Here is a 27918-nt window from a genome sequence, read left to right as displayed (position 1 = left end):
TGGCTCTACTACTGGACTGTGAGAGCACTGAAACAGGATGGAATATCTTTGCTGTTTGTATTTTTTTTTTGTGATTCATATCCTGATTTTAGTTTGGAAGTAGATGGCGTGGTGTCCCAAGGTGGTTTAGGCCAATCTCTGTTACCATGCGTGGTTCTGCCAGTGGGGCCAGTACAGGCTTTGGTTCTCGTGGTGAACTGTTTAAGGGAGCTTAGTGCTACAAAAGCCTGTGTGGGCAGGGGGATACCCTCTGAGCTGGTTTACCAGTGGGTTCAGTTGTGTTGGTGCAAAGGATTGGTACAAGCTGGTGGGAAGGAGAGACAGAATGACAAAATGACACACAGGCACCAACTCCTGTAAGCGTTTCCTTAGTGCTTCATATTAATGATCAGCCTTTTTTATTCCCTAAGCATGAAAGGCTGACAATTATGAGTTGTGGGGTGTGTTGTTTCTTTGTTTTTATGAACCTTTTTGATAATCAATACAGCAACACCAAAAAAATTGCCAAGAATCCTTCCCAATCCTTCCCAGTATTTTTGCTGCTGCTGAAGCTGGTTATTTGTTGATGCTGTTGAAATGATAGACACTTACATCCCTGGTACCTTAGAGCTTTTTTATTATGTTAGGAGTAAAAGTGCATCTCATTCAATATCCTGTCTCCAGCTTTTGTTGCTCATCTGTTGTTTATATGACGCACCTTCCCTCCTGTCTGCTAGATATGATTTGAGCTGTAGTGGAAGTCCTAGTTGTTACAGGATATGTTTATAATGTATTTATCTGATCTTGAAAAAAAAAAAAAAGACTAAGAAAGACTAAGTTATTCCATTTCCCTAGTATTTATTTCCTTTTTTTTTTTTTTCTTTTTATGAACAAGAGCTTGGATTTTGTTTTTATTCTTTTTGTTTTGCTACATTAATCTAATTTCTTAAAATACATAATTAATCATTCTAATTATCTTGGGGCTTCTCCTTCACGACCTTTTTACAGGATCTTGGAGTGGTTGGGGTTGGAAGGGACCTCTGGGGATCATCTGGTCCAAAGACAAAGACACCCAGAACAAGTTGCGCGGGATGGCACCAGGCAGGTTTTGAGTATCTCCAGAGGAGGAGACTCCACAGCCTCTCTGGGCAGCCTGTTCCAGTGCTCTGTCACCCTCACAGTAAAGAAATGCCCCCTTATATTTAGCTGGAAGTTCCTGTGCTTCAGTTTGTGCCCGTTGCCTCTTGTCCTCTCACTGGGCACAACTGAAAAGAGACTGGTCCCATTGTCTTGATGCCCTCCCCTCAGATATTTATACACATTGATCAGAGTCCCTCTCAGCCTTCTCTTCTCCAAGCTAAACAGGCCCAGCTGTCTCAGACTGTCCTCATATGACAAGTGCTCCAGTCCTCCTATCATCTCTGTAGCCCTCATCTGGACTCCAGTAGCTCCATGTCCCCCTTGTACTGGGGAGCCCCAAACTGGACACAGTACTCCAGGTGAGGCCTCACCAGGGCAGAGTAGATCACCAGGGGGAGGATCACCTCCCTTGACCTACTGGCAACACTCTTCGTAATGCACCCCAGGATACCATTAAACCTTCTTGACCACAAGGGCACAGTGCTGGCTCATGGTCAGCCTGCTGTCCACCAGGGCTCCCAGGTCCCTCTCTGCAGAGCTGCTCTCCAGCAGGTCAGCCCCCAGCCTGTACTGGTGCTTGGGGTTATTCCTCCCTTCCTTTGCTGAACTTCATGAGGTTCCTCTCAGCCCTTTCCTCCAGCCTGTGGAGGTCCCTCTGAGCGGCAGCAGAGCCCTCAGGTGTGTCAGCCGCTCCTCCCAGCCTTGTGTCAGCAGCCTTGCTGAGGGTGTGCCCTGTTGCATCATCCATCTTGTTCAACTTACTCATCATTGAGGCCATCATTGAGTAAGTTGAACTTGCCTGCAGCAAGGATCTTTTATTTGGTGTGAGCACTTTAACAGTGAGAGCATATTAGAGAGCATATGTATTCATTGATGAGTAAGTTGAACAAGACTGGACCCAGTACAGACCCCTGGGGGACACCAAAAACTACAGGCCTCCAACTAGTCTGCGCTGCTGACCATAGCCCCCTGAGCTCTGCCAGCCAGCCAGTTCTCAGTCCACCTCGTGGTCCACTCATCCATCCCACACTTCCTCTCATCTCCCCTCATCTACCCAAGCCAGCCATCCCATCATTTCTAACTCTCCTGTCAGTAAGTTTGTTGACTTCATTCCTGAACTTCGTAATGAACTCTTTATAATGCGTATGTGCTCATACTGAAAATACCTTTCTGGATGGTAATGGGATTCTAAGATGCCTTTTCACACCTGGTTTCTATTGATTGTCTTAAAATTGGGCTGTGTGCTCTCTCTCGTCTCCGCTTTGCAGTGGTAAATCTGCAGATTATAGTAGCAGTTCTAGTAATTAGTGTCGTAAGTGACTATTTTAGAAGTGGAAAATACATTTAATATGATGATTTCAGTCCATCAAGTCATCTGACATTTCCTGTACAATAATTAGCTGCATCTTGTGGTTTAAATTTAAAGAACCTTCAATTATATTTTTTCTGAACCATATTCTTTACCGAGGTCAGGAGGCTAATGCCTTGGTTACTCCAGTGGATAAAGATTGGGATTTCTACTGTCCCTTCTCAGATTTCGTAGCTGTGGTACACAATGTAGAGCTTATAGTTTCTCTGACAGACTTCCAGTTAATTGTTTTCATTTTCTTTTCCTCACATCTTGTCACTTATCAGCTTTATTAGTTAGGTAGTAATATACTTGCCTGCAGCAAGGATCTTTTATTTGGTGTGAGCACTTTAACAGTGAGAGCATATTAGAAAATGTCATCTAAGTGTAAATGAAAGCATTCTCATATGAAAGATAAAGAAAAGATTACATTGCAGCCGTATTTACTTTGCAAGGAAAGCTGTTCTTTGCTTTCAAATTTGATTAATATCTGTCCATTAAAATAACTACATAATGAATACTGGTTATGTATTTTAGATGTTTTTATAGTTGATTAACATTTAACTCGCTCTCCTAGACTGTAGCGGGTCTTCAGTTGAAAAAGAAAAATCTGCAGAATGCATTCTGAGGTGGCTGAAAGCAAAACTGTAGTGTGAATAATGTTATCAAGTCTAAAATATTTTTTTTTTCCTTTAAAGTGGTATGAATTCTTCCTTAATTTGGTTTGTGTCAGAATAGCATATATATATATTATTTCTCTCTCTATATATGTATCTTTCTTGGTGATTTTTTTTTAGAAATAACTTTGCTTCTGTGTATGGGTGCTGGCTGGATGGCAGCCAGTCAAACTGGGGAAGCTTTCCTAATCACCTCCCCCCATCTCCTGAAACCAGCTGCTCTCTGTTTCAGGCTCAGAGATGAGATATTTTTTTCTGCTGAACTGAGTTTTTTGTTTGGATGTTTTGAACCTGTAGGTTTTGGGAAATCCAGCAGAGGCAGTAAGGTCAGAGAACAAGGCAAGGCAGCAACGGTGTGAAGGGTGTAAAGGGGAGAAAGCTGATGTGGAAGCTGCTGAATCACAGAATCGTGTTGGTTGGAGATCATACACCCACAAAGATGGTTAAAGAGTAATAAAGCATAGGCTCATAGGGTGGTTTGGGTTGGAACGGACCTTTAAAGCCCTCCTAGTTACAACCCGCTGCCATGGGCAGGGACACCTTGCCCTAGATGAGCAAAGTCCTGGGCCAGCTGCACCAGATGATCTCCAAAATTTCCTGTCAACCTGAACAATTCTATGCGATTCTGAGCTACTACTCTTAACTCCGTAGGTCTTCCTAAGAAATCACATGCTGTTCATTGCAGGTTTGAAAAGAAATCCTTACAACTGTTGTATTAATGCCAGCTGCATACCTGCAGTCCCTGGGTGGCTTGTGACTGGCCTGCTGCATGTGTGCGGGCTCCCCTCTTCCCTGCTAAGTCCTGTAGCCATTAACTTTCTGGCAAGATAACAGCAGAAACAGTGAACCTGCTGCTTTCAGCTCTTGTTCAAGACACTTCACAAAGGTGTTTTAAACTTCGCACGACCCTTATGTTACAGCAACAGGCTTTAGGTTTTCAGTAAATGCTGAGTGTTACCCACAGCTATCAGTGGTTCCAGCAGTGCTCCGGGGCTGACGGTGTGCTCCAGCTCTGGCCCTAGCTGTTGGTGCTCTGTTCAGTGGCACGGCTCTGCTTTTGGGATGCCTTAGAAGCAGATTTGGCTGGCGTAATTTGAACAAGATTTCTCTGCGTAAAATCAACCATCAGAAGGAACCTAATGGACTAAAATGCCCCTCAAGTATGAGTGTGTAAAAGGTAGCTTTTTTACAGGTCATCTATTGTTGGTTGTACGTGTCCTTCTAGCTACTTTCCAGTAAAATCCATGTACAGACCTTGCCATTGTTACCTCTTGAAGTAGCTTCACTGGAGGGTTATTTCAAAAGTAGCCTTCTTGGGAATACATGTTACTTTTCTAAAGCTTTTAATGATACCCGTATTTGCAAGCCAGGGGGAGGGTGAATACTCAGGACTGACTTCCAGTAGCTTCCAAGAGAAAGATGTAAGGCCGGTTTTCTTCTTGTCCCTTGAAAGAGGGAAGCAGAACAATATTTCTCTCCCCAGTCCATATTGCAAGACCAAATCCTGTTTCTGTACCTGCAGGCTCCTTCTTGGCAGAACTTGGTCTCCCACATCATTCCTGCTGCTCTGAATTCAATCACCTTTCATTTCCGTGTCACTCTCGTAGTCAGTGGGGAAGGTGGTTATGGCCCATCTGATTAAATAGCCACTGGCAGGCAAAGTGTTTTCTTTCCAGCTTTGAGGCATTGTGGCTTTTCAGTGAGGATTGCTCTGAGTAGAGTAGTGGAGAGAAAAATATAAATGGACTCAAAAAAAAATAATATCCAACCAAACAACCAAAAAAATGGAACCCTCCAGAGATATCAGACATCTCTAGTCCATGAATTGTCAAACCTGGTGATTACTGGAAACCCATTTAGCGTGCTGCTTGGTGCTTCTTCTACTGCTGAGCCTTTCCTAGGTCTCCGTGGCTGGTCCTTGGTTGATGGTTTTTGTTTTGAGAAAGCAGATGTACTCCTACGCTTTCCTGTAAAGCCTTTCCATTATATGTGTGCTATCTCCATCGCTTCAATTGTAATTAGTGAAAACACTGATGTGAAAGATGCAAGAGAATATCCCTAATGGTGAGGCGTGTTTGAAAATTTGCTTCTATATCACAGGAGGCCATTTGAATGCTTTTCTCCATGGTGCCTTCTGGTTCACTTTGAAAAAAGGTTGAATAAATTTTTAATGTTTTTTTTTTCCTTTTTTTTTTCTTTCTTTTTTTTTTTTTTCTGACACTTTTACGTGTTTTTTGTTGTTGTATGTGGGTTGCTGAGTCAATAGCAGCAGGAGGCACCGGTGTGTCCCAGGAGCTCTGCTGGGAAGTGGGCTATTGCATGGAGCGGCTGCTGCAAGCATCTCCCTATCAGAACAAAAAATCTTCTGATGCTGTTTTATTATTAAACAATTTGTATTCCTCACTCGAGCTCTGGGAGGCTCCAGCAGCTCTGTCAGGCTAACCTTGTTGCTGCAGGGGGTTTTGTGCTCTTAGTCTGGTGAGCCAGCTGGGCAGTGGGTGCCTGCTTGACCCTCCGCCAAGTATCCACGCCGTGAGACTTTGCTGCCACCGTGTGTGGTGGAAACCATCCCCGTGCTTCAGGAACCTGTGCACCCAGTGAGGCAACCCCAGCTTGTGGGGTGGCGTTGGCCTGTGCTGGTGGAGGCGGTGGGGCTGCCTCGGGGAGGATGAGCGAGGGGAAGTGGTGTCCCCACTGCTGGTCAGGTTGCGTTCACTCTGCTGAGGTGGTATCTCAAGTGGCTTCAGGAGAAATGGGCTTCTGAGTGCGTGCCGCCAACCTATTTCCATTTTTTACCAAAAAAATGTTATATATCTATATAGTTGGATGTCGCTCTTGGTTCTTCTAATGAAAAAGGAATACAAACTTCCTTTAAATGAGCATGAATTTGTTGGTGGATATGGCACCCATTGTGTGCTGTGCTCAGCTCTGCTCTTTATACGTCACTGGACATCTGTTCTTACGGCTCGTGTATGCGTGCGTGTGTTTGTCTTCCACGTGGGCATTTCTGTCTTTGGCACAAGTGGCTCATTTAGAGCCAGCCCTACATTCACAAGAAATATTGCCAATATCAAGACAGAAGAAAAGGCATCCGTGCTTTAGCTTCAGTTCTTGCTTCCTTATGGTGGTAGAACTTTTAGTATGGTGTTTGGGGTAGTTTTAAACTCCAGAAAAGGCCAGAAATAATCGATTCTGTGTAGCAATAACAGAGCTGAGAACTCTTTGCATCTTTTGATGTATAACCTTTATCTAGCCACTTTCTGTTAAATATGCTTACTGGGATCATAGCTTCTCTTTATCTCAAAATTGTAAATATATTTATGTATTTTGTTTAACTTCAGTGTACACACAGTGTGAATTAGTGACTTATTCCTTGCATTGTTGCGTCAATCCTTGAACTTGGGATGCAGTCACTAGCAGCTAGTGTGTGTGCCCATTTGCTCTGGATTTTCTTCTGGAGTTCTTTCGGTGTATTTTCTTCCTTGTCATCTTCTGGAACCTGGACAATCCCAATCTTAGTGTTTCATGACAAAAAAGGATGTAATATCTCTTTCAGTTTCATAAATGCAATTTGCTTTATTCTTGTAGGTGTAGCATCTATGACAGTGCCTGTGTACATCGCAGAAGTTGCTCCACCACACTTGAGAGGCAGATTAGTCACCATTAACACTCTGTTCATCACCGGAGGGCAGTTTTTCGCAAGTGTCGTGGACGGACTCTTCAGCTACCTCGCGAAGGACGGATGGAGGTTTGTGAGTCTTCACTGCTAAAAGGAAAACTGGCGTAGTTATGATTTGGGCAAGGCTAGGTAAATAATTGAAGGAACGTTTAGTGGTTGACAGCTATCGTAATTTGTGTTAGTTAAATAGAGTTCACATAAAAACTGGTAAAACTGCATACTGAAGTGAAACTTTAATAATTAACTTTTGCTAAATGATGTACAATGGTAAGCTTTCACTTAAGCTTAATATTCACAGTATGTTTAGGTTTTCTGACTTAACTAAACTCTAAAATGGATGAGCAATAAATATGCATCAACAAGCTTGTAAGATTGTCATGACGTTTATAAAAGTAGCTCGCCTTTTGCATTTAGAATAATTACATCCTGATTTTTCAAAAGGCAAATTTCCAGTGATTGTGGTGCTGCGTGCCAAAATAGAGGTGTAGACTGAATATTCTTAACTTGAGCAGTACCAATCTAATGAGAAGTGGAGTGACAGATACTGTAGTATACCTTTATAGTTAAAAGTTTGGGTTATATAGAATAATATGAATCTCTTTCACTCTACTTTCTGGATGTGTTCTTTGTATAGACATTGCTCAGTGATTCTGGACTGCACCTACCTTCTTTATGCTGGTGTGTCATTTGAGTGATTAGACATTTCTGTGGCTCAGTATTTTACTTGCAGTGCTGATGTGAAAAAATCATTAAGAGAACTGTGTGGGAGGAATAACTTATACTACACATTCCAGCTTCTGGAAACTTGTGCTTAATTATGTGTGCTGTTCTCTTGAAAGTCTCTTGGGAAAGAGGTGCATGTTGCTGTAAGGTCTTTTCTGTTTGCTACAGCCTGGAATTGTTTTGCTATTTGAAAATCATAATTTGAATGATCCTCCAACCTTCGAAAAGCTTGCAAATTAAAGATTATTATTTTCACTGGCTTCTGATGGAGTTGAGTAAGGAGAAATCCTAAGGTGGACTGATGTTTGTAGTTGAAGTTATGAACAATTCATCAGGGATTTGGTATTCAGAAGTGCTTAGAAGCTGATCTTTCTTTAGTATGTAAAGAAATATGCATTAAAACAAAAGTAATGTTTTCATGATGAATCTACAGGTTAGTCTATGTATGTCCGAAGATTAAAGAAGTTTGAGGAGTTTGCTTTTTGTCCATACAATTGCTTCCTTTGCCTCTTATGTAAAAATATGCCTTATTTTGACCTGAAGAAAAAAAAAAGTCACTTCATGCTGATTTTATTTAATATAGACAATTCTAGTTCTGCTTTTTGCTTTCTGAAAATGCATTGTATACTCTAGCTGAAATGGAAATAGCATTTCACATTTTCACTTGACGCTTCTGATGACCTTTTTATTGCAATGCATCCGCATGCTTCCACAGACCACGTGTCCGGTTATGGAGGATTGAGAAACAGACTTCACTGAAAGAAAAGTTTTATAGGATTGTTAATAGTTGTCCTAGTTTTATAGGATGGTTAATCCCTTTCTGCAATTAATGAAATACTGTCAGTTTTTAGAAAGGGTAATCATGATATTCACTAATGCATGTCTAGGTAAAATAAACTGATTAGACCCCCAATGCCAGTTGTCCCAGTTGTTGTGTCGTTATTTTTAATTCACTTTTAGCTTAACTAATTTGCTAACATAACAGGTCCCTGTGCATGGAGCTGGGTGTTGATGAATGGACAGGAAAGATAATTACTTAGAAATGGAGCTCTTGGTCACTGTTACTGTTACAAGTGTCTGTGTGCTTTCTCTTTGGGCAGATTTTTTTTGGGTTTTGTTTACCTCACGGGTTAGGGATTCAGCAGGGGAAAGCTTTTGTGGACGTATCTGTTTTTTTCCCCTCAGTAGGCTGATGCATATGAGATAGGGACGTGTCTGAAATCCGTATGTTTCAGTAAATGCCACCATATTGGAAGAAAAATCCACGTAAACACAGTATCCAACAAGTATTGATCTTATTGGAGCTGTTCAGATAAATTAAAATCTGCTAGCCTGAATTTTTCATCAAGAAAAGAGGGAGTTGTGTGCGAGGCCAGTGGTGAAGGGGAAGGAAATGTTACAGCTTTCAAGGTAGTAGAAATAAATTGTGGAAAGCTAAGAATGGATCTACTGTGCATTCTGAATCATAGAAAAAAATGCGTTGGAAGGTACTCCAGGGTCTCAAGGCTAATTTAAAGCTCTTCAAGCAGGGTTAGCATCAAAGTTAAATCAGGTTGGATTAATTTACTCAGGTCTTTGTCCAGCTGATTTTTGAAAATCTCCACGGGTAGCCATTTCCACTTCTCAGGACAACTCACTGATGTTCGATCACTCTTACTGTGAAGAATTGCTTTCCCTCAGCTTTGATCTGAATTTTTCTTGTTGCAATGTGTGATTATTGGCTCTTGGCCTTCCAGTGTACATCTGAGAAGCGTCTGTCTCCATCTCCTCCATGAGCTCCTTTTCACGTGTGAAAGATGCAATTACATCCCCCCTCAATTTTCTCTTCTCTGAGCAGCACAGACAAGGTTCCCTCAGCCTCTTTTCTCATGTGTTCCTGTTGCTTTTCCGTCTTAGTGATCCTTTGCTGAGCTATCCCTGGTTTGTAGCTCACTCTCATGTTAGTCGTCCCAGTCTTCTGCATGTGGCGTGGAGTTTTGAGTAATGAGGAGTAATTGTTTTTTCAGCCTGCTGGCTCACACTGGATATCTTTTGCTAATGCAATAACGCTGTGTTTTATGTACATGCCAAGCACTGTTCTGCAGGACTGAGCCGAGCTAAATGAGGTGAAACTGTTGAAGATGCTTTGGGCAGAAGCTGAGGCTGGGCTCATGGTGAGGTATGCAGGGATGCTCAGCTGCAGTGCTGGAGCTGATGTTTGGGGATTGCTTACTCTTCTGTCCTCAGCTAGTTTACTGCAACCTGAGGCTGAGCAGAGAAGTGTACAGATGGTCTGTCACCTGGAAAGAGTGGCCAACGTGCACATGGCGAGACATCCCAGATGTTCACTCCTGAGTCATCCCATAGAAGAAGGAAAATTACAGCAATTATCGTAGCTGTTAGTGACTGAATGGCTGTGCATTGGAGTGCAACAAAAACCAAGAAGGAACTTTACTTCTGGTTGTTCTTGGAAATGCTGGATATTAAATTAAAAACAAACAAAAGAAAACAAATATTTAACCTGACTCTTATGTCAGGTTAGCTTTATAAACCTTGGTAATGCCATCTTAATAGTATTGCAGCAGTATGTCTCGGAAGGAGAAATGTTACAGCAGCCTTATTAAATTTCATGCTGGATTTTTTCAGGTCTGCTAGACATCTGGCTTTGAATGCAAAGTCTTGTACTCTGTATAGAAAAGAACTATATTAGATTTCTGAAAGCTGGCTCACTGCATGTAATGTCCAAAATTGCCTGCTTTTACTCTAAATTGGTTATATCAAAGTTGCTTGATCTGAAAATTGCAATGACTCGTGAACTTGCAGTGGATGTATGCTCTTAACTGAACATTTTCCTCCTGCCCTGCTCCTTGTACTCCACTTTGACCAGAAACATGTCAATTGGAAACTGACTGTAGTGACTGAGCTCTTTGCTCATCTTTTCTATCTTGTTTGTGATAAACAATCCAATAGAGTCCAACTGGTAGTTTTAACAGGCTAGATCTAGCTTTCAGGAGCCTCCATTGAACTTATTTTTTTTTCCTTCCTAAGATGATTGCAGGTACCCAACTGCTTAATTCTGGAGGTTCTGCTGCACTTAAGGGAGTGAAGGGCTTTGAAGGAACAGAAATGGGGTAATTTGAGTGTAAAGGACCATATCTTTTTACTTAGATGTACCAGGAGATCTTGCTTGCAGTTTGGCAGAATACAGCAATTGTGCTTTTAATTTCTATGGTTTTGGTCTCCCTGTCATTTGAAACAGAAGAGGCTTTCTGAATGGCACACTAATACAGATATTGAATATACTGTTTGTTGAGTTCCAGCGGTGTATATATTAAAGGGATTCTGTATACAGCTTCCAAAAAAACTGTTTGTGGAGAGGGAGGAGCATAGGAAGAAATGAGGACATTGATGAATGAGAACATTAGTGAATGAGGGATGAGAACATTAGTGACACTTGTTAGATATGGTGGCTGACAACTGCTTAACTAATAGTCCTTCCACAAGCTTTGCATTTTGAATTTATTTTCTTTTTCCTGTTTTCATTAAAAAAAACAAAACTAACAATGAACTGTATCATTTTTAAAATGCTAGAAAATGAATGACTTGTTTACAGTTTTATTTCCAGACCAAGATGTACTGGTATGACCTTTGGAAATTTTTGCCCAGTTTAGGACAAACTTGAGGGCTTGGCTTGGGGATGGGAAGGCTGGCCTTACATGCACGTTATCCAGGGATGGCCATACTTTTTACATTGCATTTTGTGTGTTTGTCTGTTTTTTTCTTTTTTTTTTTCCCCATTCTCCATTTTTTCTGCCCTGTTATATTACTCATGGTTTTCTTTGTTAGATCTGCAAATGTTATTCTAAGAAGGTCTTTTTCCATTTTCACCCAAAATGCATTTGGACTTGTTAAATATGGCTCATGTGGCTCATTGTCCCGAAACAAGGTTTTTGTTAATGGTTGTGTTCTCTCTCCTACTCTGTTGACAATCTCACTGCATAGCAAGCTTATGAAGACATCCATGGGAGAGAATTCAGAACCATTGGTGTGAAAACGTGTACTGAGGATAAAAGAGGAGCTAGAGGAGAGCTTTGCTAATCCCCCTCATTTCCTGATTGATCTCAAGGTGTGAACTTATTTATGAGTACAAGCTGCCCCAATATTCAGTCTCAGGGCTGGTTTCTGGAGGTGCTGTAATGGTTGGAACAACTGATGTGAAACCTGTGTTGTTTGCCATAATGCACAGGTGACACCAGCTCCATTTAAGGACTTTAATGGAAGCCAAAATAATGTGTCTAGCACAAATGGTTTATCAGATGTAGGGAAAAAGATTTAAAAAGCGGAACAAAATTACATGGTATTCCGTAATTCTTGTTATTGAAGGAATACAAAAATGTGAAGTGGGTGGATCAGAACCACCCATGAAAGATGGGGGTACGCTCATCTTCCACAGCCTTTTGCCCTGCTTTAGTCGGAGCAAACCGTGGTGTCTCTGGGTGTTGTCACAGGTGTCAGTGCTGGCTCCTGGAAGCGCAGCTCTCCTGCCAGAGGTAATTCTCTGCTGAACAGAGAACTGGCATTAATGCTCTCTGTAGTAAAATCCCTCTGGGCACCTAAAATGCTGTTTTGATTTAAAACAACAGTGCAGCTGCCTGAAGATTTAGGAGAGAGATCTGAAAGATCTAGTGTAAATGGATGCAGTGCTGGTTAAATGAACTTTTTTCAGTGTTTCTGTCTCCAGTCAGAAACAGGCATCTCCTTACACAAGAGGCTTATTCCCTGGCAATGCGTATCTGTATACACGTACTTACTGATCAAATTAAGCATTTAGGGCTGGCTGGTTTGGAGTTTATCATTTTTTATACGTCTGTAAAACAATTAGCAGGATTTCAGTCTCATTTTTGTCATCAACAGCACCCAGCTGTTCTCTCTGTCTTTGCTTTGTTATTCTGTTATTCTTCTCTTATATTTTCATAAAAGGGTTTATCAGTTTTGAAACCACTGGAATGTTTGAGTTTTTATTTAGCCTGATTGAATGTCCTCTGAAGCAGTGGCTGTTGGGTCAGAGACAGCAGAACATTCAGCCTGTCCTGAGACAGACTGGAACTGAAAGCGAAGGTCTTGTTTTCTACAGTACTGGAAGAATAGGATTCATGCCTGCTTAATTTCTGGCAATAAAGAATATGAAGGGAGGAGGTTTGATCTTGAGCTCGTCTATGCAAATCTTCTCGTAGCACGCTTCTATAGCCAAATATGAGAAATTTGTTTATTTGTTTATTTATTTCCAGGTACATGCTGGGGCTTTCAGCCGTGCCGGCAGTTATACAGTTTTTTGGTTTCCTGTTTCTTCCTGAAAGTCCCCGATGGTTGATACAGAAAGGCCAGACTCAGAGAGCACGGAGGATTCTGTCTCAGATGCGCGGCAACCAGGCAATCGATGAGGAGTATGACAGCATCAAAAACAACATTGAAGAAGAAGAAAAAGAAGTTGGAGCAGGTATGCTGAATGCTTGTTCGCATCTCTGTGTATCAGTGAGGAGCTAAAAATCAGACAAAATGGTCAAGCTGTAGACTGTGAGAGCTGGATTGTTTGCTTTTCTTGACAATAATGCTTTTATTTGAAATATTTCATATACTGGTAATTTCTGAGGTGAGCAGATGTTTTTATAGTCCTACAGTTTTAAATTTAGTTCTGATTTTTTTAAACAAGGAAGAAGTAAAGTTGTGTAGGATTCTAAGTTTATACTAGCTACAGCTATGTGAGAATTGCATTCAGAAAATTACTCAGTTTAAGAGTGCACATCTTGAAGAGTGGAAATAAAATGAAGTTTGGTTTCTTTCCTCATTGGAAGAGACCAAACAGCCTTTAGGGAGATCAGAAGGCATTTTACATTTATTCACATTACACATTTATCCAGAGTTTATATTCTGACTGATGATAATTCCAGGTAAGCAGGCTTTGGAAAGATTTACAAACCTAGGCATGTAATACAGAAATCATTTTTCAGTGAAGGCAACTTCTGAAGTCTATTAGGTCTGCCCAAGAGAATGAAGCATCTAAATCAAATACTTTTGCACTGTTTTTGTATTCTTATGCCATAATTGCTCAGAACTTTCTGTGTACTTCGGTATGTATTTGTGAAGCAAGACTACCATTCCATTGACTTTTTTTTTTTTTGTGTACTAAATATTTTTTCTTTGCTATGTTCTGGAACTGTTAGGGTAGGAATCTTAAGTCTGTGAAGTAAGACTTACCTTAGTTCTTGCTTCCTTAAATGTTGATAGCATGGTTCTGTAACTTCTCAGAGATAGCAGAAAGAAAAATGCAAGTTATTTTACAGCTGTAGGAATTGAGATTTGACATCTGATAGTACCTAGTGTCATTGCCTCATTGTAAGCTCTAAGGCCAAACTCAGTAAATGAATACGTACTTATCTGGAAAAAGTTATTTGGTGCATTCTAGTGACAAGATTTTTAAAGTATTCATCACTGATTTGAAGTAAAGCTGGATTTTTCTCCCATTATGTTTTTGAAGCTTTTGGATGCTTTTTTTTTTAATTATTATTATTTTATTATTTTCTTTTTATTTTTGAATCTTCATCAGGGGAAAAAAATAAGTTTCTTGAAGTCAATTTGATAAAGAGCTTTAGCGGATTTTCATAGAACAGGTTGGGTCCTGTTCCAAGGTTCTTGCTCATAGTAGTCACTGGGCTGTTTGATTCCAGGGAGAGCCATTTAATGTCTGGTATTAAAGTTTTTTCTGCTTTGTAGAAATAAAAGGAGCAGGTGTTTGACCCATTCTGTTCTGTATTTGTAGTCCTTGGGCTACACAGTGTGGCATTCATATTCTCTCTCTCTCCTCATTCTGCTGTTTCACTATTTGCAAATTAAATATATTTTTGTTGTAAGACTGCAGTAGGACTGACTCCAGCTCAGTTATTAAATCAGTCCTCAGTACAGCCATAACTTGGACTGGCACACTATATATGAGGCTTTCTGGTCTCTTGATTCTTTTCCAAAATGCATTGTCTTGCTGGAGTTTAGATAAGTCAAGCACATTCCCATGGAAAAGCTTGATTACAGAGAAATAAGCATTTTCATCGTAGGCAATCCACAGCTTCAGAGCTATCATCAAATGGCAGTAAAAAGTGAGGGTAGTTATGAGTATGTGCTGTCCCACTTGTTATAAATGCTTAGGAAATAGACATATTAGATAGTTAAGGTCACTCTTGATTTTGATAATAACTTGATTGTAATTGCACTTCATCCCATTTCAGCCATAGTCTTCATTGTTGTCAAAAGATATGTTGTATGTCAGCATCAAGACATAGGTTGCTTTTGTTACCTGTCTGTGACTTCCAGGTGGTATTTACAAGCGGTGTTGAATTGTAATTAATTTAATTTCTTGAGGCATTATCTGGTTAGTCAGTATTGAATTTGGTATGTGTGGTACAGGAGTACCACAATGTGTGGTACACATTGCTGTTCAACGTGAAATATGTGCAATTCAACAAAATACAACTTTGTAGATCAAAAATCATCCTGCTTACTTTTAGGTAATAGAGTCTGTTCCTTTCTGTCACTTCCTCTCTTGAAAAAGAACAGATTTTCATTAACTGATACATAAACATCTTTGCCAGTTCGTCAGGGCATCTTTTTCTAATTGAAAACAAGCCTGTGTTTGACTCCTTCTCTACAAGGGAGTAACAGAATGCAACCAAAACATATTGTCCAGTCCCACACTAAAAACTGTAAAGCCTTTTATAACTGTTTCATCAACTATTCTTGTCACTGAAATAATGAATCACAGGGGAGCCTCGTCTGTGTTGCTTAAGCTACTTCTCAGAAGGTTTAGTTTTAATGTCTGTCATAATACCAGAGTTTTTCATTGCAGTTTCCATATGGTCATCAAGCAGCTTCTGTAAAAAGTAAAAATGTCTTGAGCAACAACTTTGGTTTCAGAAGTCTTTGGTGACGATACTGCTTAGCAGTTTATATTTTAGCATTTCAGGTTGGTATCAGGAAGAGAATGCATCTTTGTGACACTTTCCCTGTGAGTGGTTATGCAAAGGCATTGCATTTGCACAAGATAAGTTGAACCTTGGTCAAGTCCAGTTGATCAGCATATTTAAACACCTTCTCAGATGTCAGGACTATAGTGCAAGAGAGGGCTCAGGCATGATTCTTCCCTCCTAATCCTAGATGTTTAACAGATGTCCAACATTCAAAGAAAATCATCGAAAAGTATCAATTTGTATTACCTTTTTTTGGGTGAAAGCACCTGTAAGTTGCTTGTTTTTTCCACATGCCCCACTTGTGTCAGTCTTGACCTGTGATGTGCCAGGATGCCTGGTATTTCACACAAAATCAGTAGTGATGAGTATAGTACTAACTTAACATCCTGACAAAATAAATATCATTTGCATTAAGACTAGACTTTTATTTCTGTGTAGATAAAGTGTGTGTAGCCACGGATCATAATTACCCTAGGAGAGCCGTGTAACCTCCCCCAGCCCTATTTAGTCCACATTTCTCAAATTACGGTTGAGACTTTTGACCTTCTCCGCTCAGGTGGACCTTTCCATTTTATAGTCTGTTTTTAAGCGTATAAGAGAGTCAACTTCTGATCGTGAAGATGTTTTTGCATGTTATGCTTTGTGTTTCTCTCCATGTAAAAGTTGTGCTGGGCTTAGTGGTGTGTGGAACAGTGCTGCTTCCATTGAAGTCTACTGAGTGATTTAGAAAATTCATCATTGCACTGTGGTATTGTTTAACCTGCCATTCTGTGTCCGTACCAGAATGTTCTGTAATTCTGTATTATTTCTTTTGAGACCAAGAACAATGTATTCATACCACTCTTACCCTTTTACTCCTGCAGTTTTCACTTGCTTTACTTCTTTACTGAATTTGCCATCGGATCAGTGAGTCAGTCTCCTTTTTTAGGTTTTGTATTTCCCTGCAGGAGATAAATGTGTTGTCATATAAAGGAAAAATCACCTCATTACCATTAGTTTTCAGCTCATACCTTTATCCAGTTAACTGTCAGTTAAAATAGGATGTTATCAGGGAAGAGAGCTGTCCCCTCAGTTCTTCCTGGCTACAGTATATTTATATTTCTTTCAACTTTCCTTCGTAAATAATATTTTAACTTGTCAGTATTTCTGCCTATGGCTTTGGCTGCAACCATTTGACACTTGTCTCTCTAGGGAGATACCGGAAGCTTTCATTATTTTCAGTCTTAATCGTAATATTCTCCTTGCTTCTGGGAGTCTTTTTTATCCTATGCAATTGTCTGACATGCCTGGAATTCAAAAGGATATAGACATGCTTATTGTTATTGGATGACAGCTAGAATCTATTTAATGAAAGTTGGTAATGCTGCGATGCTCTAGTAGGGTTCTGCAGAGCTCTGAACCATTCCAGCTCTAGGGACTCCAATCCATATTTAAAATGAATCCCTTGTTCATGGGAACAAGTGGCTGCTGTTACCTGTAACCAAGAAATTAGGTGGAAGTCTTTCAGGCAAAAGGCATAAAAGAGTTGGGCCAAGGACGTGTCCAAGAAAACCCCAAATCCCATATGGTTGGTCGTCATATCAGCCAGAAATTCTTGCTTGTGACAACGCCAATGCAAGGGTCAGATCTGGGTTGGTTTTGCCTTTAGATTTCGTGGGGAGTATGGCCAGCTCGTGAGGTACTAGAAAGGAATGGCCTCGTTCCATTCTCCTATTTTAACTGGTTGAGCAGCAGAATTATTTCCTTGTCTGTTCTTTTAAGAACAGAAATTCTTCTTGTGTGGGGACACGTCTTCACTGGAATTTGTTTTGTTTTTACTTGAAGCCATAAAAACAATCTCCTGGCTAATTTAAAATTTAGATAATGCAGGCAAGTAAAACATGGAGACATTTGATCTCGTGAAAGTACACTAACTCAATTCAGTGTATGATCAGATAATGAGGAAAAGCCTTCTACAGAAATCACCAAGGAATATTGAAAGTATGAATTACTGTACTAAACAATTGATAAAGACAGATAAAAAGCTTTTCTGGTTCCCCTTTTATCCTTAAAGCCTTTTAAAAGGCTGGCTAATTCTCAGAAGTATGACCTTTGAAAAATCTATGAAGTCTATACGAGTCTATAAAAAAAAAAAACAACACTTTTTTTTTTTTTTCCTGCCATGCCTAGAAATGTAGTACTATAGGTTAAAAATAATAGTTCATTTCTGGTAAGTTAGAGCTCTGTTCATCCCTTCAGGTTGCAGATGTAGCCAAGAGTTTGTGAATTCCTGAGTGCTTTGAGGGACCCCTACAGAGTTTATACCTGGCAGGACATTTGGAGTTGACCTTGCTTGAGTGGCTCGTGGCCAAAACCAATCCCTTCGTCCATCAATGTGCAATGGGTTTTCAATGTGCCTACATAAATTAAACAGTTACCTGGAAATGGGCATTAATTGCCTCTGAAGTTAAGCTATTTTAGGGTAGACTGCTCAGGTGGACATACTGGAACAAATTCTTTACCTGAGGTTCAGGCAGATTTTGTATAGCAGAGTCCTAAAGGGAAGGGAAAAATGGAACTGCATGAAACTGCATGAAAGCTTAGAGAACCGTTATAAGGGAAGAGGGTTGTTGTTCCGTTTTTTTTTGTTTTTTTTTTTTTTTTTCCCATTTCAGATTCATTCTGAAGTTTCTGGAAGTAAAATTAACTTTCCATTGGCAGCGTTGTTATCTTTGAATTAGTCCGCGGGTTCTGAAGCTTACAGAAAATCAAAGCTGGAAGTCTGAAAAATGAGAAATCTTCCTTTTCATCTCTGTAGTTGAAAAATATATTTGCACCTAATTATTTTGTTTTAGGCCAAATGACATTATTCATAGATTGAAGCTGAATTTGCTGATGTTTGGGTGATATTAACAGCTGCTCTTCATCTCAGGTAGCCTGTGGGCCTGGGAGTCTGGAAGCAGATCTGGGTGCTGCTCCAAATCCAAGTGCCTCGCTCGACACAGCTGCTCCCTAGGTTTTGCTTAGGAACTGTTTAGGAACAGGTTTAGGATCAGGTATTTTGTTTAGAAACAGGAACAGTTTTTGTTAGGAACTGGGGCTTTGGAAGAAGTAGCGCTTAGCTGTATAATTTGACTGGTTATTAAAAGTCTGCTTTATAATAGAATAAACTTCAAACAACATTTGTGACTGCACGCACAGCAGTTCCTCCCCTGTTGGTGCAGGTGAAACACACAAAAGCAGGGTGGCGCGGGGTAAGTTTTATTTTAGTGAAGCTGCACGGAAAGATTCCTGGAGGAAGTGATCTCAGAAGATTTGGGGAGAACATTCTTGGTCAGTAAAAAGAAAAATGGGTGTGCACTGAATGGGTGATAGTAAAGGAACAAAGCAATCAGAAAACACTAGAAATAATAATAATAATAAAATAAATAAAGAAAGAGAGATGTGGAGGTGCTGGTTCTTGTACTGCTGGATGGAAAGCCTGTTCATAAGAATACTAAGGCTGGTTTCTTACCCAGTACAGAAATGTGAGAAAAACTAAATGGTGGGAGACACCTATGAGCTGTCTGTAAGACACAGGTTGGGCTTTTCAGTCTGAGGAAGTGAGGCGGGCCAGAGAAAGAAGCCTGTAGTGGTGAAGGGTGGTGTGGGATGTTAATGATGGGTAGGATGAATGAGCAGCACACGTGTTTGCAAAGGAAAGTTACAACACTTGGCTCAAGGCTTGAGGCTCCTGGCAATGCACCAGCCGTGCCAGCCATGGCCTCCTGATAACATCACCTTCATCTTTGGCCTGGATGGAAAATAACTGATGGAGGAGTGCTGGAGCTATCAGCTGAGCATGGGGAGCCATCAGGCTGCTGGGCACGCCAGCTTTGCCAGAAACAGGAAGCATCGTGTCAAATTCCCTGGGTATACTTCCAGGAGGGATGGGCACACACCGTGCTAAGAGCAGAATTCAAGAGCTCACTTAATTTAGAAAATAAAATTAAATGTATGTATGTGTTCACCGTTTCCCTGCTGGATCCAGCATCTGGTCTGAATCCGCACTTCTGGGCTGGATGCTCCAGCTTGAGCTTTGTGTTTACGTGTGTCAGGGATTTGGACAAAATACACAGAGTTGTGTGAAATTGTTAACGGGCATAGTGGAAAACTTGTTTTTAGGCTGCTAAGGAATAATTATAACACTTCACTAAGCTTAGTAGTATGATTAATTATGTAGCTCTTAGAGCAGGGTCTGTAACAGAATTTGGAGACAATCTTGTAGCTTCTCTGCTCCCTGACCTTGTCAAGATGAGTGGAAACTCTAAAATGGATTTAATGGTTTTAATAACAACACAACCATGTGAATACCACAAACAAGTAGCTGAGCAAAGTTAAACAGTTGATGCCATTTTAGCCTTTTCAGTGTGATCATTACAATCACTAAAAATTATTATTAATATTAGAATTGCTTTTCAGTGTGTTAGGAACCAAGAAGGTGCAGGGCTGACTCTTCCTCCGCTGCTGCCACTGAGGTGAAGGGTTTGGTGCAAGGGTGGAATTTGGTACCCCCCATTGAATGTCAGCAACTCTTCAACAGCAGTAGCTTTTTTTGGGGTCTGTGGACCCTAACATGAACGCAGTGTTTGCACAACCTGTTGAAACTGAAGTCCTTTGTTAATAGGAAGAAGCCATTGGGGAGCAAAAAGGGTTTAAAACTGTTTGACTCCATTCCTTTTATATAACTCCATATCATACCTATGTAATCTTTATTCTGTTTGGACACCTTCACCAAAACATTGTCTGTGATTTTGTCCAGTGCTAATCTCTGCCTGGCTTTTTATCACAACAGCATTTTGTTGGGTTGTTTTGTGGGTTATTTTGGGGGATTTTTTAAAAATCTCTTCTGTTTTCAAGATCCTTTATTCTGCTCTTCTTCCTGAGGGGTTTGATTCAAAGTAAGCACCTATCCTTCCATGTCTCCTGATAGTTAATACAAAATATTCATGCAGTGAGCATTTTGGTAAATCTTGTCAACCAGTTTGAAGTCTATCACGACTGTCATGCTGCAATGTGGTGTGGGTTGTGTTTCCTTTGACTGAAGATGGATTAAAAAAAAAAAAAAAAAGAATAGCTTAAAGTAGTTTGCTGTTGTGTTGCTGCTGTGACTCCCAGGCTATGCATTTTGAGTCCTCCCTTAAATAATTCTGAGCTTTCCCTATGTCCAGAAGGCAAGCTTGCTGGAATTTTGTCCTTCTGAAAATGCATGAAAAATGATACAGTGCTTCTATGCTGACTATTTGATCAGAATATAGATTTAGATCCAGTGTTTTTACCCAGTAAATAAAAAGAAGCTTCTCCTTTTATTTTATGAGCCAATTCGGAGCCATCGGTGTGTCAGCCTTGACTCAGAAGCAAGGTGCTGGGAAGGAAGGAGCAGGATTCCTCTCTGCATTATTTCATTCCTGAATAGGAAGGGGGAGCACCACCTTCTTCTTTTGTCACCTGGATGAATGAGGCCGTGGGCTTACTCTTTTCATGGGCTGTTTTTTGGCAGTAAAGTGCTTTCTAGGAAGCGTATTGTGCTACTGGAGCCTTTTGTGTGCCAAGATATTGTTGGCCTCCTGGAAAATGTCAGCGCAGATTAGGGGGTTTTGTATATGGTTGAAGCGCGTGTGTCTGGTAACTAATGCAGCGTGAATAATTCACAATGAATAATTTGTCTAATTAATTTAGACTTCCTTTCTGCTTGTCAGTTGTCTGTGGGGAAACTGCAGTTTCCTGAGACATATTTGTTTGGGAAGTGTTACAGTGCTTTGGGATTTTTCTGTGTGAAGCTGTAACAAATGCAGTGAATACTTAACATTTTCAGTATAAACTCTTTGAAGATTGTGTTTTTGACAAATATTAGGCTGTGTTTCAGTCATGTTCTAGAAATGCCTTTACAAAGAAAACTCTAAATTGCTCAATTACCAAACTGAAATTTCTTAGAAGAATCAGCAAGACTGTGATTTCCACTCCCCTGTGTTTTCAGGTTTCTGTTTTGTTAAAAAAAACACAACCAAACCCAGTTCCTTGGGGAACTTCCCTGCTCTGGCACTCTGAAATGAAGAACGGTCACCAGAAGTCATTAGCACTCCTTTAGCACTCTCTTTTTTTTCCAGGAAACCACTGTCCTGGTAAATTTCTCTCCCTCGGTCCTCTGAGGAAAGGGTCATCCCAGTGCTCTAGAAGTCATCAAATTGTGTGTGTTCTTTTCCACTGAGCATTCAGAGATAGACGCTGCATTTCTGTGTAATGGTCATTTTCAACTTTTTTTGTCCTGATTCTGGACACACTTCCGTATTTCTATTTCTGTAGAATAAGAAATAATGTTTTCAAAAACAATATAGTTCCATGTCTAAGTATACTCAAATATTTGCCAAAAGTCATATGGAAAATGTTTTTATCTAGTCAATGTAAGTGATCTGACCATGCAGCTGTAGTGATCGATGAATGAAGAAATCATTTTTCCTAATATTGTGAGTTTCTTTGGTTACAGAATACCTTTAAGTGTCTTAGAAAAATGGCTCCTTTTCCCTGCCATGCTTAGTGTGCATCCAATTCACGAATACAAAGTCAGTTTTAGGCTAATATTTCACATCATCAAACCTAGTACGTTATTATTTTTCCCCTCTCCTGTTGCAATTCTTGTAGAACTGCTAACAGAATGCCAAAAGTTCAAGTAGCTGGATTGCTTGTAATTACTTCTCTATGTTTAACTGAACATGCTGCATGTTTATTCTGTCCTTTAATAATGAAACAGGCATTTTTGCTGTAAAACAGGGTAGCGATGGACCCGCCGGCAGCTCTGCTGGTGGCAGCCATATGGTTTCTGTGGGGCTGTGTTGGTGTCCCCAGTCCCATGGGAACTGGGGTGTGAGGGCTTCCAGGCACTTCTTTGCTCTGACACCTTGCAGAACACTTCTTTGGGGTAGAAAGAAGGTTGTAGGTCTTTGTTTCGGTACTTAAACTGCATGAATATATGCATACACACACAAATATACACACATGGATTTTCAGAGTGCTGAAAACCTTTCATTTCTGTCTGCATTCTCCATGGCATCAGTGGTTATAAAGAGAACAAAAATAGTTTTCTTCAGTGTGTTTTGACCTGTTTGCCATCGTTTATTGAAAATGGAGAAGTTTAATTGCAAATATTGAATCTAAAGGTGTGCAACTGCTCTAAGCATCAAATTATTATTGAAGCAGAAGTCATCTAAAGCATACTTGAAATTCGATTGAAGAACATAAATAATTCTAAAAAAAATCTGTCCTTTTGTGATGATATGCAGTGGATTGCACTAGTTTGATTTCATTTATATATAAATGCATAAATATATTATAAAACACAAAATACATGCAATTTTCATTGCAGTTGAGGTGGATGTAGATCACTTAAGAGAGTGCAAGTATGGCTATAGATGGATAAATTATAATACCTTCTGTAGTGTATGATATGGAAAGTAGCCTACTGGCTCCGAGCCAGTAGACCTCCTTTTTAGTTAAAGCAAATATACGTTTCTATGGCAATAAAATCAAATTTAAAATGTAGGTGGTTCTGACTGTTGCTAGTCTAAAATGAAGGTGGCAGTTGCAGAATAGTTCATTCTGTAGCCAAAGGAAAATAATATTTCTATTAAAGAAAAATTGATCTAAATTGCCTCATACTTGACTTTAAAAATTTTGGAATTGTAAGCTCTTCCTGGTATTTATTTCTTTCCCCATTAAATTCTTTTTCTTTCTTTTCACTGTCTAGGAAAAATAGGACTCTGCATATAAATGTTATACAAATCTTTTGTTATTTTCAAATAGATTTAAACTTCAGTGGTGATTTGTATTACCTTTTCATCTTTCATGTATGTTGGGACTTTAAATTTTTAATGTTTTGTTAAGTGGTGATTATTTTTAGTGGTACTTGGAGACAAGAGGCTTAAGAGCCTTGGAAAGGAAGATAAATTAAAGCAATATTTACCAAAGAACACCAGATTGGCGGGGTGGGTAGGGGATCACAGGCTGCAAATAAATATAAGAAATGTTTATCCTACTCTAATTGCAGCGCGGGATAACAATGGAAGAGGTCTGAGACACCATTTCATCTCTAGATTGGATTGTTGTGAGCTTTACATGCCTAAAACCCCGCTGAAGCACATTCCCAGAGGAATGATCCATTGTGGAATATCCAAATACCACCTATTCATAAATGAGTGGCCTCAAATTAATCATCCTGCCCCCATCCGTCATAGCTGGTGTCCTTCAAGCTGTTTGGTTGTTTGGTCTCCAGGTCTTCTGAAAATCGGCAGGACAGACTACAGGAGTCTGAGGATTGCATAGCTGTGGGGTGATTTCTTTTTCTCTTTATTTTATTTTATTTTTTTTAATAAAGGAGTATGGGCAGCTTATTTCATGTGTAAGATGATGTTTGAAGTCCAAATTCGCAGTTATTTAAGCATAGTGCGTGCATCCGTAAAAAACAAATGGTATCTTGTTGGTCACTCACACTGATGTGTCGTGGGCCCTAACAGACCCAGACCTTGTCAAACACCAGAAATGTTCACGTGCACTCAGTGGGGTGGGAACGTGTGGTAAAAAACAGATCCTTCAGTTGATCTTAACATCAGATTTCACGAAATCTTCTTTTGCCACAACAGGCAAGAGTTTCTCAAAGTTATAACCTGAAAATACTTAATGTGTAAATAGCAACTTAAATTTGCAGAGTTTCTGGTATTATCCATGAGGGGCACACTCATTTCCCTCCTTGCAGAAGGTCCTCACGTGGTTGTCCTTGGTAATTCATGTAACTGCGGTTAACTACTTGGTGTCAAAGACAACGAATGAAATATAGCAAATAATGTAAATAGTTGAGATATAAGGAAAGGGATTTGGGTTGCTGGGCTATCAGTGAATCTGCTGGTGTTGGTGCATTATTAGGGAAAAACTGCCCAGCTTTATATAAATCTGTGGATAAATGGAACAAATTATGGATAATGGATAATCTTAGGCGCCTGCAAGTAATATATGTACCCCTGTGCTGCATAATGATAGTGTTTTAAAATATTTCTTGACATAAAGTATTAATTGATGTAAATCCCTGAAATAAACAAAAAGGGACATTTTAAAATATAGCTTAAATTTATTCTATATTTGAATAAACAACCCAGCAGCATTACAAAGGAGTTACGGGGTGAGGGTTTTTTTGGTTGTTGTTTAGTTATTTCGAGGCAAATAATTTGTATTTTACCAATTTGGGAAGGTTGCTCAGTTTAGTATTTTGTTTTCAGCCAGGAAACGTTCCCACCATCTGCAGCCAAATGGTCTTTGGTGCTTTGTATGCCCTGGCTCCACGTACAAACCATCAGCTGTTCCGTGTAGCCCCCCAAAACACGGCTGGGGACGGTCATGACATTCTCTGTACAGGTGCAGGCAGATACTTGAACAAGTGAGCTCTGGAAAACCTTCACGGGCCTTTCATGGATGCAGCTGCAGTTTCCTAGACTGTGCAATTTATGGTATGCCAGGAGATATGACATGACAAAAGAACTTTAAAATACGGGCTTCTGATATGCTTTGAGTTTACAGTTTTTTTCTTCTTATCTGCTGAAACTGGTTTTCAAACTCCACTGAGGGTTATTCTGAAATGTAGTTTTAATAAGCTTGCACTCTTCTGCCCTGCTGATAAACTTTTGTTCCTTTCTTCCCTAACTCTAGTAGAGATAAATTAACCTGAAAAAAATTGTACATGCCTTTTTGTATTTTTGATAGGAACCTCATGAAGGGCTGTCTTCAATTTTAGCATAGCAGTTTCAAAGCAGTTTTCATTTATCATGACTTGGATAATTTAAAACAATCCTCTTTTCCCTCCGTGGCTCTTCTTAAATGCATTAATTTTGTTTGTTGATAAAATTTCCCCTCTATGTTCTTCAAGCGCTTGCAAATTTGGATGTTGGTTTATGCTGGTGTCAGTATTAGACCTAATTTTTGCTTACATTTAGAAATAATGAAATTGAGACATTAGTGTTATATTAGACAAATTGTGAGAGATTTCTAATTGTAAAATATAACCATTGCAAGCTGCTAATCAATTTTGTGTAAATCCTGCCCAGCATCATACTCAAAGTGTAGTATTTTGTTGCCGTGGTGATGAGCACAGTAGGGTTTTCTTCAGGATTCTTTCCAGCAGCTTACGATAATTGAAATGGCTACAGAGAGAAAAAGTATCAGCTCCAGCCTGAGTTCCATCGAGAGTATAAGCCTTCGACAACATAAAACTATTTTTACTCTATGTTACCATTAGGAATGCAGTTGTAGAAATGCATCCCAAACTTTACCTGTGGAGTAAACTTGGATTTAACACTTAAACTAATTCAAGAACATTTAAAATGTACCTGTTCAACTGGAAAAACAACAATAACAACAACAAAACCAAAACAAAAACAACAAAACAAACAAACAAACAAAAAAACACCAACGTTGCTAGAGACTTAAAGGATTTAATAATGCAAACTGCAAACCTTTGTCCATTAGTGAGAATCTGCATGGTTGTCATTTTTTGTTTTTTGGTTTTTTTTTTGCTTGTTTATTTTCTCTTCAGTGATTTGTTCTTCTGTGTTGATAGAGTAGACAACAAAAGATACATCTTATCAGGGCTGTATATAGTTTTTCTGTGTCTGTAATATTTCTTAGCAAAAATTTGCAAAAAATATCTGCTACTGCAGTAACTATATTACTCCTGTGCTAATACATCGCAAACTTCTTGTGTGCTTGGTAAAATAACTTAAGTAACTTATAATTTCCCCCAAACAAGTGTTTTTTTTTTTTTTTTTTAACACAAACAAACCATCTATTGTTGAACTGTAAAAATTGCAGTGTGTTTCTGCACTGCTGGGAAGCACAGCATGGAACTAAACTCCATAAAAGCTCCAGCTTTCATTTCTCATTCAAAGCTCACTTTCTCCTCTTTTCCACCATTTGAAGCATTTTGGGCAGGAGCCTATAAGGTGGACTGGAGATAAAGGCTTCAGTTCCTCTGATAACTTCCCCACTATTAAGATGCTAGTTGCTGGAGAGCTCAAGATCAATTCACTGTTTTACAGAAAGAATAGCTGAGGTGGTCTGACTTAATTTCTGGCAGAACTGAGAACAGACCCAAGGTACCAAGTGCTTTGACTACAGCATCTTTCTGAGCCACAACACAGTTCCCATGCGGTATGTGCCACCTGTGAAATGCGCGTCTGCCATTTACTATTCAGTTTGTTACTTGGCATCTCCTAGTGATAATAAATCTGCTGCTAGAGGATTATTCTTGTCGCGCTTCGTAAAGGTATGTATGGACCCGAGAGGCTGCAAACAGATGGTTGCACTATTTTTTAATTACCAAAATACATGTGTTGGTAACACCAAAAGAACATTCAGCAGTAATATTAGAAGGACATGCAGAAGCAAAGAGAAGCATTTACACATTTGTGGAAGTGAAAGAAGTAAGTTGCCTGTAATTTTGCTTACGTGTTTATTCCTGTAATTCCATTAGTCCCGTCTTGATCCAGCAGTCACCAACAGCAAAAAAAAAAGGAAGAATACAGGAAGATCATCAACTTACATGATATTTTACCCAAGTACTCTTCCAGTTTCTGATCATTTGAGGTTTATCATCCATGAAATTGTCTGATCTCCCCACGCACACTTTTAGTATGTTAAGCCTACTTAAACTTTAACTACAGACCAGCCACAGAGTGATTAATCATGGTTTTAATTCTGTTACTTTCTGTTTTACTCTGAGTTTTTTTGCAGCTTTTCAGGAGATGTTCTTGTGCATTTAGATGCGTGGTTTTCAGGTTTACTGTCTGAAGTAGGAAATGCCCCACTACAGAAGGTGTGCAACTCTTGTTCTCAATAACTGTGTTTTCAAAACCCATAATGGAATGAAGTGCAACTATTCCCACTTTCAAGAGAGAAAACAGGATGGATTTTCACCAGAGGAAGTTTTGAAGGATCCTGTGAGGCTTGTGGGGGGATTCATGTCCCACAGCTACCCATGGCAACACTATACCATCCTCAAAATGTTATGCTAAAGTACATGAGTACCTATCTGCACCCTGGGGCAAGGGAACAGCAGATGTCAGCCATGGGTGGAACTTTTCAGAAGCTTTAAGCATGAGTATTGACAAAGCTGACTTGGTACTGACACTGCCGTCAAACGTACCAAAATGTGTGCTGCTAAAACAAGCAAGTATTCAGGCTTTTATTCCATAGCTTATCACATCTTGGTCCTTGAATACATTTCCACTTCCTAAAGGGTGATACTCTTTTGTATATCCTTCCTGGGAGGTTGGTTGGAATATTTTGTATGTGTGTAAAATGACGACAAAGTATTGCTGACTC

General features: G+C 39.7%; 1 protein-coding gene across 3 annotated transcripts in view; it reads left to right on the top strand.

The window, feature by feature from the left end:
• The window catches only part of SLC2A13 (solute carrier family 2 member 13), a 154981-nt gene that overhangs the window by 23318 nt on the left and 103745 nt on the right, over positions 1–27918 (top strand). For all 3 annotated transcript variants that reach the window (XM_068669741.1, XM_068669740.1, XM_068669742.1), the window contains 2 exons: positions 6733–6892; positions 12814–13022. In XM_068669741.1, the coding sequence (XP_068525842.1) occupies positions 6733–6892; positions 12814–13022 (369 nt within the window). The remainder of the gene's footprint in view (positions 1–6732; positions 6893–12813; positions 13023–27918) is intronic.

The sequence above is a fragment of the Anas acuta genome, chromosome 1, assembly GCF_963932015.1.
Source record: "Anas acuta chromosome 1, bAnaAcu1.1, whole genome shotgun sequence".
In the NCBI taxonomy this organism is placed as follows: Eukaryota; Metazoa; Chordata; class Aves; order Anseriformes; family Anatidae; genus Anas; species Anas acuta.
This window is presented reverse-complemented; position numbering and strand designations above follow the sequence as displayed.